The sequence below is a fragment of the Leuresthes tenuis genome, unplaced genomic scaffold (genome assembly GCF_036924035.1).
Source record: "Leuresthes tenuis unplaced genomic scaffold, fLeuTen1.0.hap1 SCAF_14, whole genome shotgun sequence".
Lineage (NCBI taxonomy): Eukaryota > Metazoa > Chordata > Actinopteri > Atheriniformes > Atherinopsidae > Leuresthes > Leuresthes tenuis.
This window is the reverse complement of record NW_027325368.1, coordinates 6,276,643-6,290,007: the sequence shown is the minus strand read 5'-3', so window position 1 is coordinate 6,290,007 and position 13,365 is coordinate 6,276,643. Positions and strand designations below refer to the sequence as shown.

Below are 13,365 nucleotides of genomic sequence, written 5' to 3'. Positions count from 1 at the left end.
ATGTCTGGAATCATGAATTTGGTTGCTGTTGGGCAGAAACATCCATTATCTGCATATTTTCCCACTTTCTATTCATCATAATTATTATTATTATTCAGGACTACTGGTCACCCTTTACAACTGTGAGCGAATTTAACCAAAATCGGACCAATGAAAAGTATCTACAAGAGATTGCAGCCAAATAGGACAACTCTGCTCAACCACTTTGAGAAGATTCATCGTCTCACTTCATGGGCTTTGATCGTTAGTCATTCCCTGAAATGAAAAGTTTTACACATACAAGGTTTGCATCCGACCGTTTCAGCAATTTAATTTAATCTACTGCTGATATAATAAGTGTTTAAGGTGTTTTACAGAGAAGGTTTGAGAAATCTGCTCTTATTATTTCGTAGAAAATAAATGTTATCAGCAGCCAGGGACAAATACAGGTTTTTACCTTGAAAAGTATTTAAAGCAACAAAACTGGAAAAGATATTCATTACTGAATACAAAACAATTTTATTTCTGGTTAAATTTGAACTATTATCACCAGCAAACTTCCTTACTTGATTGATTTTAAGATTATTTTTTCTTTTCCATTTAAAATGTTTGTTTAAAAAAATGTAAACTAGGTGTCAACTAATTACATAAATGCACCTAAGTTACTGATGTTCTGAAATAAAAAAAAAACCCAAATCTATTTTGTTTTTGACTCGTGTTTGACGACCGTACATCTTCCAGCATGCAGCGTTGTCTGCTGTTTTTCACCATGGCCACTAGACGACGAAGCGACGAAGGTAACGGGACTGATGCTGCTCCTTCTCGGTGGTTTTGATCCAGTGACACATTACATACCGACTGTGGATTTACTGACATGATGATACAGAGATAAAACGTGTTGAAAGTGTGTTGTTCCACCAATATCAACAATAGCATTTAAGATAACCGATAACTTTGTCGCACAACTCCTTTTACTTTCAGATCAGATGAAATAAAGTAGTGAACAGGTGACTTTAAGCATGCTATGAGTTTGTTGGTAATTCGTACTAACAGTAACGGAATTTAAAGCTATCCATTACCAAATTATATGTATAATTGCAGTGTAACCGGTGTATATGGATAATAATTAAAGAAGGGTTGAGTTCTGGGTGATTGATTCTGCTGAAGGTTACAGTTGCACAGAGCTGCGTTCAAGAACACCATCTGCAACAGTGTTAATACGCCGAAACACGTGGTTGATGGCTATTTGTTGAGTAGTAGTATGATACTATACTATGTTCAGAAAAAGAAATGTCACTCTGTGTCAGCGGCGACGCGAAATGTATGACGCGCAACTCATCGGGCAGTCGTGTGAAGGTCAGTGAAGTCCGGACATTTTATCCTGGATCCTTCTGTCTAGGTCAGTTGCGATTTATTTTTCCGACAAGGTGCTATTCTTAAAACGCTAATCCAAGGTACTGTTTTCTTTGTGCAATATTATGGAATATTATATTATTTATATATAAGACAAAATAAAAGCATCCTCAAAAGCATTCACAGTGCGGCTTTTATTTTAAAGGTGTCTCCTTCTGTTTCCGGTTACCATGGTTAACGTGCAGACAAACTAAAGACAATCACTTTCGTGACACTTATGTAAGTGAGCCTGTGTACTACTATACTCGTGGATTAATTTTAACCAAACGGGGGGGGGGGGGGGGGGGGGGGGGTTAACTTTAAGACAAACGGGTGCTTCCGTGTTGGTGGCCAGCAGCGAAGGTATGGCCGGTTTTCCGGGGCTGTGCAGACTTTTAGCCTACTTTTAATGTTTACAACAAGCGTTTCGCCCACACGTCATAATTCACGACGGGGAATGCTGTACGTGTGTGATTGAATGCTTGTTAACCTATATACTCTTGATATGATGCTTTGCAACGGAAATGGCTAACAAAAGTTGTAGATTTGTCACCAAATGTACTAGATGCTGTAGTTGAGGTCCACATGTTGAGTTATAAAAACTATATATGTTTTTGCTCCTCAAAGTAAAGTTTTTGACACATCAGATGTAATGGCTCCTACACAGTTGCTAGTTTATAGGTCTAAGAGTAATTACATTTGACATGGTGATAATTGCTTTAACATATAAAAACATCTAAACAGCTAAATATTTTCCTGAATTGTTAAGCTTTTTTTAGCTTAACAATTATCTGAGGTAGGTGAGACAAAAGATGTGGGGTAAACTGAACCAGGATGGAGTCTAGACAAACTGCAGAGAAGGAGCAATAAATCATATTTTGCAGTAACTTTGATTATTTAAGTGTTGAAAGTCATCTATTCAAGCTGTGACTGTTTGCAAGTTCCCAAAAGAGAAAAAAGGACAAGTTTTGCATTGAAAAACAAAGGCTTTTTTTCAGCTGGTGTTCACTTCTGTCATGCCAGTGTTAATTTGGGCAGCATGTTTTAATTTAAGGCTTATTTGACAAAAAGCTTCAGTGACATTTATTCATTCATTCTACCTCAGTATTTATCTAGTTCAACATTCAAGAGGCTTTATTTATTCAGAGGGAAATTGCTGTGCAATTAAATAAAATGAAATAAAAAATAGACAAATAAGATAAAATGAAGCTAACATAAGTAACTGCTGTACAATATGTGCGGTAGCAACTGTTGCTGGCTGCCGCTCGACACAGCGCTGGAAGTCGTTGTAGTTACACTTTAATGTTATCTTTCTGTTTTATGCTAAGATATTTTTTAAAACTGAAATAGGCTAAGTTTGGGGCAAATTGAGCCCTGGGAATATAAGAGGCCATCTTTTTAGAACTCATAGATTAATTCTGATTGTTTAAATTGACAAGATACATCCTGAAATTTGGTTTGAGGCTTCCGTATTACGTCTGATTTTTACGTCTGCTACAAAAAAGCCACCAGAAAGTAACTGAAACACAGCTGGTGGGATAATCCTGAATACTGCATTATAGATTATAAATCAACCAAGAAAATGGTTTAATTTCTGTACAGGGTGAAAAGAGAGATGTCCGCCCAAGTAAGAGTGAGGCTGCTGCCGAGCGCCAGGTGTTTGTTCGACGAGCCCGTTCAGGTGAAGGTGGCTGGGCTGAAATCAAGGCAGGTGGTCACCCTGAGAGCCAGATCCACTGACGACAAGGGGGTGGTGTTCAGCTCCTCGGCCACCTACAGGGCTGATGGCAGCGGGGAGGTCAACCTGGACAGAGACCCTTCTCTCAGTGGGAGCTACGTTGGGGTTGAGCCCATGGGTCTGCTGTGGTCAATGAGGGCCGACATCATGCACAAAAGGTTTCAGAAGACAAGTCCGCTAAATGCCCACGTGGTGAACTTCTCTGTGCACGAGGAGGAGGGCGGGAAGCTGGCCGAGGCGACCAATGAGAGGCGTCTGATCAGAGATGGGGTCACCCGAGTTCCTGTCAAAGATGGAAACATTCGTGGAGTTCTCTTTACTCCCCCAGGTTTGTTACACGGCACGTTTATCCAGTTGAGAGGGGCCACCGCCATCAGGGAGTACTCTGGCCACAAAGCAAGCATCTCTTTCTTCTCCAGATAAACATCCATCCATCCTCATGATAGATTACAAAATATAACCCATCATGTCTGAACCCTGGTTTTCAGCTGGTGTTCACTTCTAGTTGCTTGAATACCCATTGTGCCGAGGTCAGCAAGACTCATAGACTCAAGACTTCAGCCTTAAGCAGTCAGCCGTAAAGCACTGTGCTCAGACACCTTTCTGTCACAGCCAGGATTACAGTTGTAGAGGTATGTATCCATGGTCAGAGTATGACCAACAACTGACCACAGCCAGCACACCCCCGGTTTGGAGAGGCCTTTATTACTTACTGCTATGAATGAGTCAGCAGTAAAATGTATTTTAGGCTCCGAAAGAAAAAGGAATAAAGTTTTGCTTTCTCAAAATAGCACACAAAGACAGTGCCCCCACATCCTTTGTATCCATGCATTTAAAACCTCTGTGGGCATGGAGTTACCCACAGGATCTGCCTCTTTTGAGAAGCACATTATTACCGTATTTGAAAGCAGACCGTAAACACCCTGAGAGTTGATAATACCAGCCAACAGTCTGATGGAGAAACACTTGATTGGCAATTTAATTCTCAAATAACTAGATTTGTGTGTGCAGCTCAGCCAAGGACAATTGGTACTGAAGTTATATAAATGCTGTTTAAAATTAGCCGTTAATGGCAAAGCAGAAAGCAAGAGCAGAAATGTTTCAGCTTCCCACTCCCACGGTGCAGTGAATGCTACAGTTTGAAGCAGAAGTTAGGTGGACTTAAAGGAATTCACTAGTTTTACTGAGCTTGGAGGATGACGAAGAACTCTAATTTTACAGTGTTGCAGACACCCAAATGCAAGATTTGAGTTGTTTTTTTTTCACAATACATCCCATTTAAAGAGAAACCATATAAGCTTACCAGTATGTGGATGCGTTATGTTCCGAATGTTTAACCCTGTCATCAGACTGTCCTTTTCCGGGGGCAACAGACGATGATGCATCTCACTCTTTATAGTAACAAACACCTTGTAGGACATGGGGGGCGTCTGGCCTTATTCATGCACAATATATTCTATTCCTTGTCAATGTCTGACTTTTGGGCTGATAAGGTTGTGTAACAGGTCTGTTTTGTCCTTGGGAAACTTCCATTTGTAGCCGGACTGTAATATGGTAAATGTATGCTGATGGGCATCTGCACACAATGTTCTTGTATCGTAGGAGGAGGGCCGTTCCCTGCTGTGTTGGATCTGTACACATTCGGTGGAGGTCTGTCGGAGAAAAGAGCCTCTCTGCTGGCCAGCCGAGGATTTCTGGTTCTGACCGTAGCTCTGTATGGCCACGGCGACCTGCCAAAGAACATCACAGAGATCCACTTGGATTATTTTGAAGAAGCTATAGAGTTTTTAAAGAAACAAGATAAGGTGAGTTGATTGAACCAAATCTGAGAATCTTGATGCTTGAGGACACACTCAGCAGGTATATTCGTCATTGATTATTGTTGTTGTTGTCTAGTATGCAGTCATTGTAAATATTTATAATTTTTTGAGCTACTCGACTAATTCGAATTTCCCCCACTGGGGGATGAATCAAGTATTTTCTATTCTATTCTATATCCACAGTTGGCTAGTGCTGAAAAAGCTCTGTTCACTGATTAAAAGGTGCTACGTTTATGTTCTCTACAAAAAGAACAAATCTGTGCAGCGTAACAATAAAATAATATGTTGCTTTTGACTTGTTTTCCCACAGATTGGCAGTAAAGGAGTTGGTGTAATATCTCTCTCAAAAAGTGGAGATCTTGCTTTATCAATAGCCTCTTTTTTGCCAAATATTGAGGCTGTTGTGTGGATCAATGGCTGCTCTGCCAATACAGCTTTACCCCTCTACTATAAGCAAAGACTAATCCTTCCTGCTTTAATGTTCGACTTTAAGAAAGCGATTCCCACCGAGTCAGGGGCAATCATTTCTAAATACAGTATGCACGATCCTCTAGAGGAAGAGAACAAAGCCACCCTCGTCCCCATTGAACGCGCAACGGGACGTTTCCTCTTTGTGGCCTCAGAGGACGACCTCAACTGGGACAGCAAAGCCTACATGGACGAGATGGTGGAGAGACTGAAACGCCACGGGAGGGAGAACTTTGAGAGTGTGAGTTATCCAGGAGCTGGGCACTATTTAGAGCCGCCTTATGGACCGTACTGCCCCTCCAGCTTCCATGGGGTTGCAGGTAAGCCAGTCCTGTGGGGGGGTGAGCCCAGGTCCCACGCAGCAGCTGAAGTCCACCTGTGGAAGAAGATTCAGGAGTTCTTCAGAACGCATCTGAGCTGCGATTTTTCTCCGACCAAAGCAAAGTTATAGATTCAAACAGGATGATTTTCGACAAGATAATTATGATAAAATGGCTGCCAATTAACTGTGAATAATTACTCTGATCAGGTGAGGAGGGTTGTTTTGGGAAACAGGCGGCGAATTCTTAAAAAGTCAAAGTTTAACAAGCCGGAAGAAATTATTATAACCTGTCCCAATTATTACATGATTGTACACTTCCTGCCTTTTTGGGATAATTGTCTTCTTCACATGTATAAAAACAGCTGAGTAAAATTTCAGTTTCCTACTATGTTTGATGGTGTTGACTGGCTGTTATCTTGCTATGTCCCTGCATTCTGCTGTCACCATGTACCGAGTAGTTTTGTTTTTCAGAAGGATCAAAAGTTAAACAAAAATATGTTTAATTTGTGGTTCTGGCATCGATTACAAATTATTTGGCTGTAATTCTTCATGAGCGCATTTTAGAATTATTGGTAGGCTTTTCTATAAAAGTAGCTAAATAAAATCCACATGGTCCTACTAAAGCATGCATGTATACATTTCATACATTGTAATAATTGTTATGAGAATTATCGGCTAAACTTGTGTAATTGTGACAGCACCAATCAGTCCATGCATGCACAGGGGGAGCAAAGATGTAGTTTATAAGATGCCTTAATGTTCAGAAATGAAGTGATTGATTTTATTAGGCTAATTGGTGACGAAGTTGACTGAGTGTGAGCATGCATGCTTGTTTTTGTGATGGACTCCGTTAAGGGTGTACTCGACCTTTCGCCCTTACACATTGCCTGAGCAGACAATTTACACTCATCAACCTTGAACATGGCGTCCAAAAATGGCGCAGTAAGAATTACGGTCGTCATGTGAACAATTACATCTATAACTCATTCTCTTACTAACTCATTGAAACATCTTTGCAACATTTACGGTAAATCTCCGATTGTTTTTTGTAACATAAGAAGGTTCAACATTAGCATTCATAATGACTGAAAATGTTCTTATCGATTAGCAATTAGCACGTGGCATACAAGCAGAAAACTCACCGGAGTCCTAAAGAAAACAAATCGCAGGTCTGACAGGTCTTTTATTACTTAGATTATTGTTAGTGTTGTTGTTGGTGTTGCTCTGTTCAGACTCATGGGAGACGTGCTTGTTTCCTGCCGTTTCCATAGCAATAGCGGCGCGCCAAAGAAGTTTATATTTTTAAATTTTATCCTGGATCCTTCTGTCTTGGTCATCTGCGATTTATTTTTCCAACAATGTGTTTACCGGCCTCTAGGACAGAGTGAAAAGAAAACTATTAAAGAATAGAGTCCACCTGGCCTGGCGAGAATTGAGCCTCTTTGCCTGCCTGATGTACTCAAGGTTCTTATGGTCTGTCACACGATGCCATTCATCATGAAGACGCGTGCCTGCTGGGTTGAACGCATCCAGACTCTGTATTTTAATGGATGCAAACAACACTTCTAAACAAAATGGAGCTTCAAAACCAATGAAAAGATTAAGAACTCTAAAATGTCTCGGTTTGAATTAACCTCTGACACACACCAATACGGCCTGTAAGACTGAAAGAGTTCCTCATCAATCTGAAGTCTGAAGCTGCTTTTAGATGTAGAAACTCCCTCATCTGGACTGTTTGATAAATCTTGAATTTATTTGAAATAACACAAATAGTCTTGGATGAAAACTGAAACTGAGTTGGACTATATTTTATATTAATATAATAATACTAATGTTATTCTAGATTTTAGTATATATATAGATATTTTTCATAAAAAAAATTAAAAGAATCCTGAGCAGCATATCGTCATATTTTACAGGACGACAACAAAAAATTTATACTGTTTTCATAGTCTGACCGATAGTCTATCAAATTAACCATTAAAAAAATTACATTTTTATTTCTTTTTGACATTTTTGTTTCTTTTTGACAAATTAAAAAACAATATTTTGAGAAAATATGTCTGCAAATGCAGTGGTTGTTCACGTTCAAAATAGGCCTACTGCCTACGTTATGTAGCCTAAGTGTAAGGTTTATCTACACAACAGTTTTCATGTTTTCACACTGTTGTGTGGTAATTTTTCTGAATAAAACGTTTCTAAAAATGTTTAGTCTTTGTTTTTTTTTCACAAATCACACCCTGGTAATAAGTTATACTGTATCTTAATGTTACAAAATAACATTTCAGTATTTTTAATTATTTTGTTGTTGGTAGTTATTTTTTGACGGAAGGACCTTTTTTTATTATTGTTTTATTAAATTGTTTTACTTGCGTCGCTCATCAATGACAAGGCTTTTATTCTGAACGAGGCCGGAATTGTTGACGTCGTGAGCCGACCTCACAGTAAGTCTGACGAAAACCAAATACTGAATTTAACAGGTTGCTCGTGTGTGTTTCGGATGTGGACTGACAATTTGAGTTAGGATAACTTTGTCTGGATTCGGGTTGGCATTTTAGGACGGCACAATAATCAAAATGGGCACTTGAACGTACCAACCGAAACTACCGTTACTACACTTTCTTCCAAACTTCCGACATTTAACAAATTAAAAGAACAGCTTTTTATTTTTCTTGTCATGTTTCAGGTGAATATATTATTAGTTTATGTTAACAGCTTAACGCGTAAAGCAACTTAACTTTCTGGAACTGTGCTATTTGTTTTTAGAGCTCCGGGACCTCGGGGGGCAACACACCGTGTTGAATTGTGGGTAACAAACTTCATCGCCTTGGTGACGCCTGAGTCGCCATATTGTGAGGGTCAACCTGCACAGTGGCCGCCGTCGTTGACTTGGAGGCTGTGTTTAGAGCTTCGGCGCCATGCCAGGTCATTGCTGCTGCATCAGGGGCTGCCGTAGTCGATCACACAGTCGTTTAGGGAAACGTCTGGACAATGGAATACGTTTTTTCGCTTTTCCTAAATTGAAAAAGCACGAAGGCAAAGTGGTCGAGGAGATGACGAGGAGACGCAGGATGGGGTGGGTAGCTGCAGTGAGGAGGAAGGACATCACTTTCGACCACATTACTGCATCAATGAAGGTGTGTTCTCTACATTTTCACTCGGGTGAGTTCATTTTCGGCTTTGTTCTTAAAATATATGAAGTTTATCTGATGTGATGGTGGCTGTTCGTTGTGCTGATTACACGCCATGTTGTGAGGATCCTACTTGTACTGGGTTTTGCAAGGACCCTGAATACTAGTCTTAATGACCTTATTGGTCCACTATAAGACTAACCTTAAAAATCATGTCTTCATTTCTACAGGAGACAAATGATAAGCATAAGTAGTATTTAAATGAACAGCACTTTGGTCGTCTGCAGTTGTTTTAAATGTGCTTAATCAATAAACTTGAACTGGATCTACTCTCTGCAAGCAGTGTTGATGCACGTGTGTGGAGCAGAGTTTTAAATCAGAAAAACAGGTCATGTCTAACACGACTTCCATTTTTCTGTCCTCCCAGAGCGTTATTTCTTTAGCCAGCAAAGCAGTGAAGTGTGTAACCGACTTCATCTCTGTGTTTGCAGGACAGCCAGCATATGAAATGCTGGAGACCCATCCCGACTGGAAACCATCTTTGCATTTGGGCCACGATGAAGTGAAAGCGACAGACAAAGAGAGATTTGCACGCCGGGTGAAAAGACATAAAAAGAATAGAGAAACAACAGTAGATAAAGTAGTTAGCAGTGCTCCTCAGGAAGTTGAGGTAAAAGCACAAGAAGAAGAGGTCGAGGTGACACCACAGGTGATCGAGGTGGTGGTAAAGGATGAAGAGGAGGAGGAAGAGGTGACACACAGGGATACAGACCTGCCGCAAACTTCCGAAAATGAAAGTTTGAAGGAGCACAAACTGGACTTATCTTTGGTTGATGAAATCAGCCGTCTGCGGGAGGAAAACGCACGTCTGACGAATGAACTGGCTCAACTCAAGATGACGGAGCAGTTCCTGAAAGATGATGACGAGAAGGTCAAATATTACACCGGACTTCCCAGCTATGCCACGTTTCAGGTTTTGCTGTGCTATGTCACGCCGTTTTTGCCACGCGGAGAAACAGAACTGACACATTTTCAGATGGTGCTTCTCATTTTCATGCGTCTGCGGTTGGATCTGCCGATGGAGCACATCAGCCACGTGTTTGGCGTGCCCCCGCAAACCGCTACAGCCGCGTTTGATGACACCGTCAGTGTGCTATACGCACGCTTGTCTCTGCTGGTGCACTGGCCGGACAGAAAGAGGCTGTGGGTCAGCATGCCTCGCCAGTTTGTGGAGACATTTGGAGAGCATCTTGCTGTTATTGTGGACTGCATTGAAGTTTCTATAGAAAGACCTTCCAATATCGAGCCACTGGGACAAACACTTTTAAACCACAAGCACAGTCGCACACTGAAATATCTCATCGGTATCACTCCACAAGGAGTTATTTCCTTCATCTCCAAAGGGTGGGAAGGGCGCCGTAGTGATAAAGAAATATCAGAGAGCTGTGGTTTTCTAGACAAACTGATGCCAGGGGATTTCGTTTTGGCCGGTCGTGGGTTTGACATAGAGGAAAGTGTGGGAATGATGTGTGCTGAAGTCAAGATGCCAGCATTTACAGAGAGTCGCCATCAGTTGGATGCAAAGGATGCCGAGGAAACAAGAAAAATGACACATCTCAGAACCCACGTGGAGAGAATTATTGGCGTTGTACGCGACACATACAGCATATTGTCTTCAAACATCCCAGTCAGTATGGCTGAGCCATGTGCAGGGGAGACCGTGGCATTCGTAGACAAAGTTGTAACAGTTTGCTGTGCTCTGGCAAACGTGTGTCCAAGAGCTCTGATTGCAGAAAGTAAATGATAGCGGAGTGAAGGTGGTCAGCTGCAGAGTACATCAGTAAATCAAACCCTATGTACTGATTTTATTGCTTTGTTTTTTTTACTTCACAGCTGTCTCAGTCTGACAGTGAAACCTGAATGTGTGACACATATGTTTTTATAAAACATAAAGCGCTCTGTTTTGTATATTTCTAAGAGCTTCATTGGCTTGTGTCTTCACTCGCTGCTCAAAGGTTCCAGCCCAAAGGTGTCAGCAAAATAAGAAGGAATGAGGGAAAAGCAAACAGGGCTGTGTCTCTGTAAAGGAATACGCTATCATATGTTTCTGTTGGATCATGATTGTAGATGTTAATTTTATGCATCTATAAACTGTCATTTTAAGGAATATCTTCTGGTACTTTCTGTATTTTTTAAGTTTTGTTGTATCTAAAATTGCTGAAACTATTTTGCAGGTTTAATGTTGTGTCTGATTGATATTCATTATGTTTTAATATGAATATTTATTATTTGATTAATTAAAAGACTGTTTTATCACTATTTTGTAGGATTATTAGAAGGATTGAGGCACGTTGTTGGACGGTTACACAATATGGACACCAGGGGGAGCTAAACATGCTGATAAGGTGAGGTTTTATGGAGAATCTGGTGTTTTTGCTTTCTTTAAATCACACGTTTGTGGCTGCGCTGCAACAAACAGTAAATCTGCGCCTGTCCACATGTGAAATTAAATATTCTGTATCCGCTGGTGGCAGAGATGGAAACTTAAACCTAAAGTTTAGTATTTTCACATTATATTTACAATATATATATTATATATTATAATGAAATAATAAAAGCATGTCAAACAACCATTAGAGTTATTGAAGTTAAGTTGGAGCTGTTTCAATCTTTTCTAAGTTCAAAATGTTGCACTTTGTATCGATCAGCCCTAACATCACGGCCACCTGTCTGATAATGAGAGGATCGAGCCACCAAAGGAGCTCTCAGCAGTCACGGCTTCGACGAAGAACATCCGATGGTGTCTGTGTTGGCAATCGATTCTTTTCTAGGTTTGTTTCCACTTCCCTGAAAAACACCCACACAGCTGGTGACCACGCCCAACTTTAACAAAAAACAGCAGAACTCGACAGAAAATGACACACGGCTAATGAAACGTGACATGTTGGTAACCATCTCGGTCGCTGCCTCTCCTGCTCTTTGGTTCTGGATCTGCTCTCTTTCTGTCATTTCCGCTCCGCAGGGATCTCTTCTGGTTTGGGGGATTGTTTGGACCTGCTCTAAGAAGAGGCTGAGGTTGCTTTTGCCCTCACGTGTGGATTGAGTTAGCATGGCAACAACTCTTATCTCACATTCTCCACCACCACATTGTGGAACTCCTCGACAAATTTAGGTTACCAAGTTTCAGATTTCAGATAAGAAAACAGGAATTGAACGAAAAGAATCAGTGTCCCTCTTTTCATTAAAGAGTATTTAGCTGTGGTTGAATCATCTGATGTCTTTAAGGCCTTTTTTGTGAATTCATGCACTTATTCAATCATCTGTGGTGTTTATAAAGCTGAGTAAAATGTGCAAAGCAAGGCAGATTTATCTATCACAACTCAACAACAAGGTGACTCAAAGAGCTTTAAATGGAACATAAAAGCATTAAAAACTAAATTTACAAGAGTAAAACAGAGAGAAGGTTCAGTGCAGGGAAAGTTGTTAATCAAGGTCCCTCAATTGAGTAAAATCAGTTAAATTAATGCAGATGTAAACAGGAAAGCCTTATCTGGCAGTTTCTTCCACATCTATGTCCCATAAATACTCCAAGCAGCTTTTCCATGTTTAGTTCCAACTCAGGGGACAGAAAGCAAACCTGTTTCTGAAAACCTGAGATATCTTGAAGGTTCATAACATACCAGAGGATCTGAAATGTACCTCGGCCTCAAACTAAAGCTTTATTTGGCCTGGTTTATGGATGTTAATTTTAGAGACTGAAGTCAAGTACATATTTTTAATCGTTCTTCCTTGGCTCCCAAACACAATGACCTCCGTTTTTGTTTAACTAATGGAAAGTCTTGTCTGTTTCTTGGCTGATTATTAGACAGGTTAATGAATGTTTGAGGGATTATAATCCCCAGGCGATACGGTGATGGTGAACTGAGTGTCATCTGCATAACTGTGGTAGCGGATATGTAATTGTTGGGTTCATTTACCAGCATGTTGCATAAACTGTAATAATCAGTGTGTTTTTATGTTTGTTCACCCATCTTCATTGCCTGTTTGGAGCTGCATGTCTGAATTGGTGCATTTTATTTAAACTGTGAGCTTTTCTCAGTGAGACTCACTAAGAACTGGGGTCAAATTTGTGTCATACGAATCATAAAATGCAAGTTGCCCTTTACTTAAATCAGCAATTTTACAGCCACACATCCCGTTTGGCACACAGCTCATGCAGTTTGACTGTTACTGCTGAATCCCAGACAATTGCAACACTTATATTGCCTCTCCACTCCCCTCTGAACTTTTGAACTTCCCTCCGGTCATGTGGAAGGAAGTGTCTTGTTCACTTCCTTCATCTGCTCACCATTTTTAATAGTGACTTTTGGCAGAGGTTTGGACAGTACAAACACGGTTACCTCCTCTATCAGAGCGGCCTAAAACAACACACCTGCATCATCGATAACTGCAGTAACAGAAACACCATACAGCTTTGTGTTTTTTCACTTTCTGACTGTGGAAAAAGTCCAGTCT

At 40.5% G+C, this 13,365-nt stretch overlaps 2 protein-coding genes across 4 annotated transcripts; both read left to right on the top strand.

The window, feature by feature from the left end:
- The first annotated feature begins 1,549 nt into the window (after positions 1–1,549).
- On the top strand, positions 1,550–6,094 carry LOC140269087 (acyl-coenzyme A thioesterase 3-like). Of its 2 annotated transcripts, none has more exons than XM_072364109.1 (4): positions 1,550–1,611; positions 2,974–3,437; positions 4,712–4,914; positions 5,240–6,094. In XM_072364109.1, coding segments are annotated over exons 1-4 (1,278 nt in total). In that variant the 5' UTR covers positions 1,550–1,609; the 3' UTR covers positions 5,849–6,094. The 2 variants fall into 2 exon arrangements, with proteins under 2 accessions (XP_072220210.1, XP_072220211.1); XM_072364110.1 differs by lacking the exon at positions 1,550–1,611 and adding an exon at positions 1,675–1,734.
- A 2,412-nt stretch (positions 6,095–8,506) lies between these two features.
- LOC140268696 (uncharacterized) lies at positions 8,507–11,421 on the top strand. 2 transcript variants are annotated; one of them, XM_072363654.1, is made up of 2 exons: positions 8,507–8,881; positions 9,342–11,421. In XM_072363654.1, the coding sequence occupies exons 1-2, from the start codon at positions 8,638–8,640 to the stop codon at positions 10,652–10,654; spliced, it is 1,557 nt and encodes a 518-aa protein (XP_072219755.1). In that variant the 5' UTR covers positions 8,507–8,637; the 3' UTR covers positions 10,655–11,421. The 2 variants fall into 2 exon arrangements, with proteins under 2 accessions (XP_072219755.1, XP_072219756.1); XM_072363655.1 differs by having other exon boundaries at positions 8,798–8,881; positions 9,347–11,421.
- Positions 11,422–13,365: the final 1,944 nt, after the last annotated feature.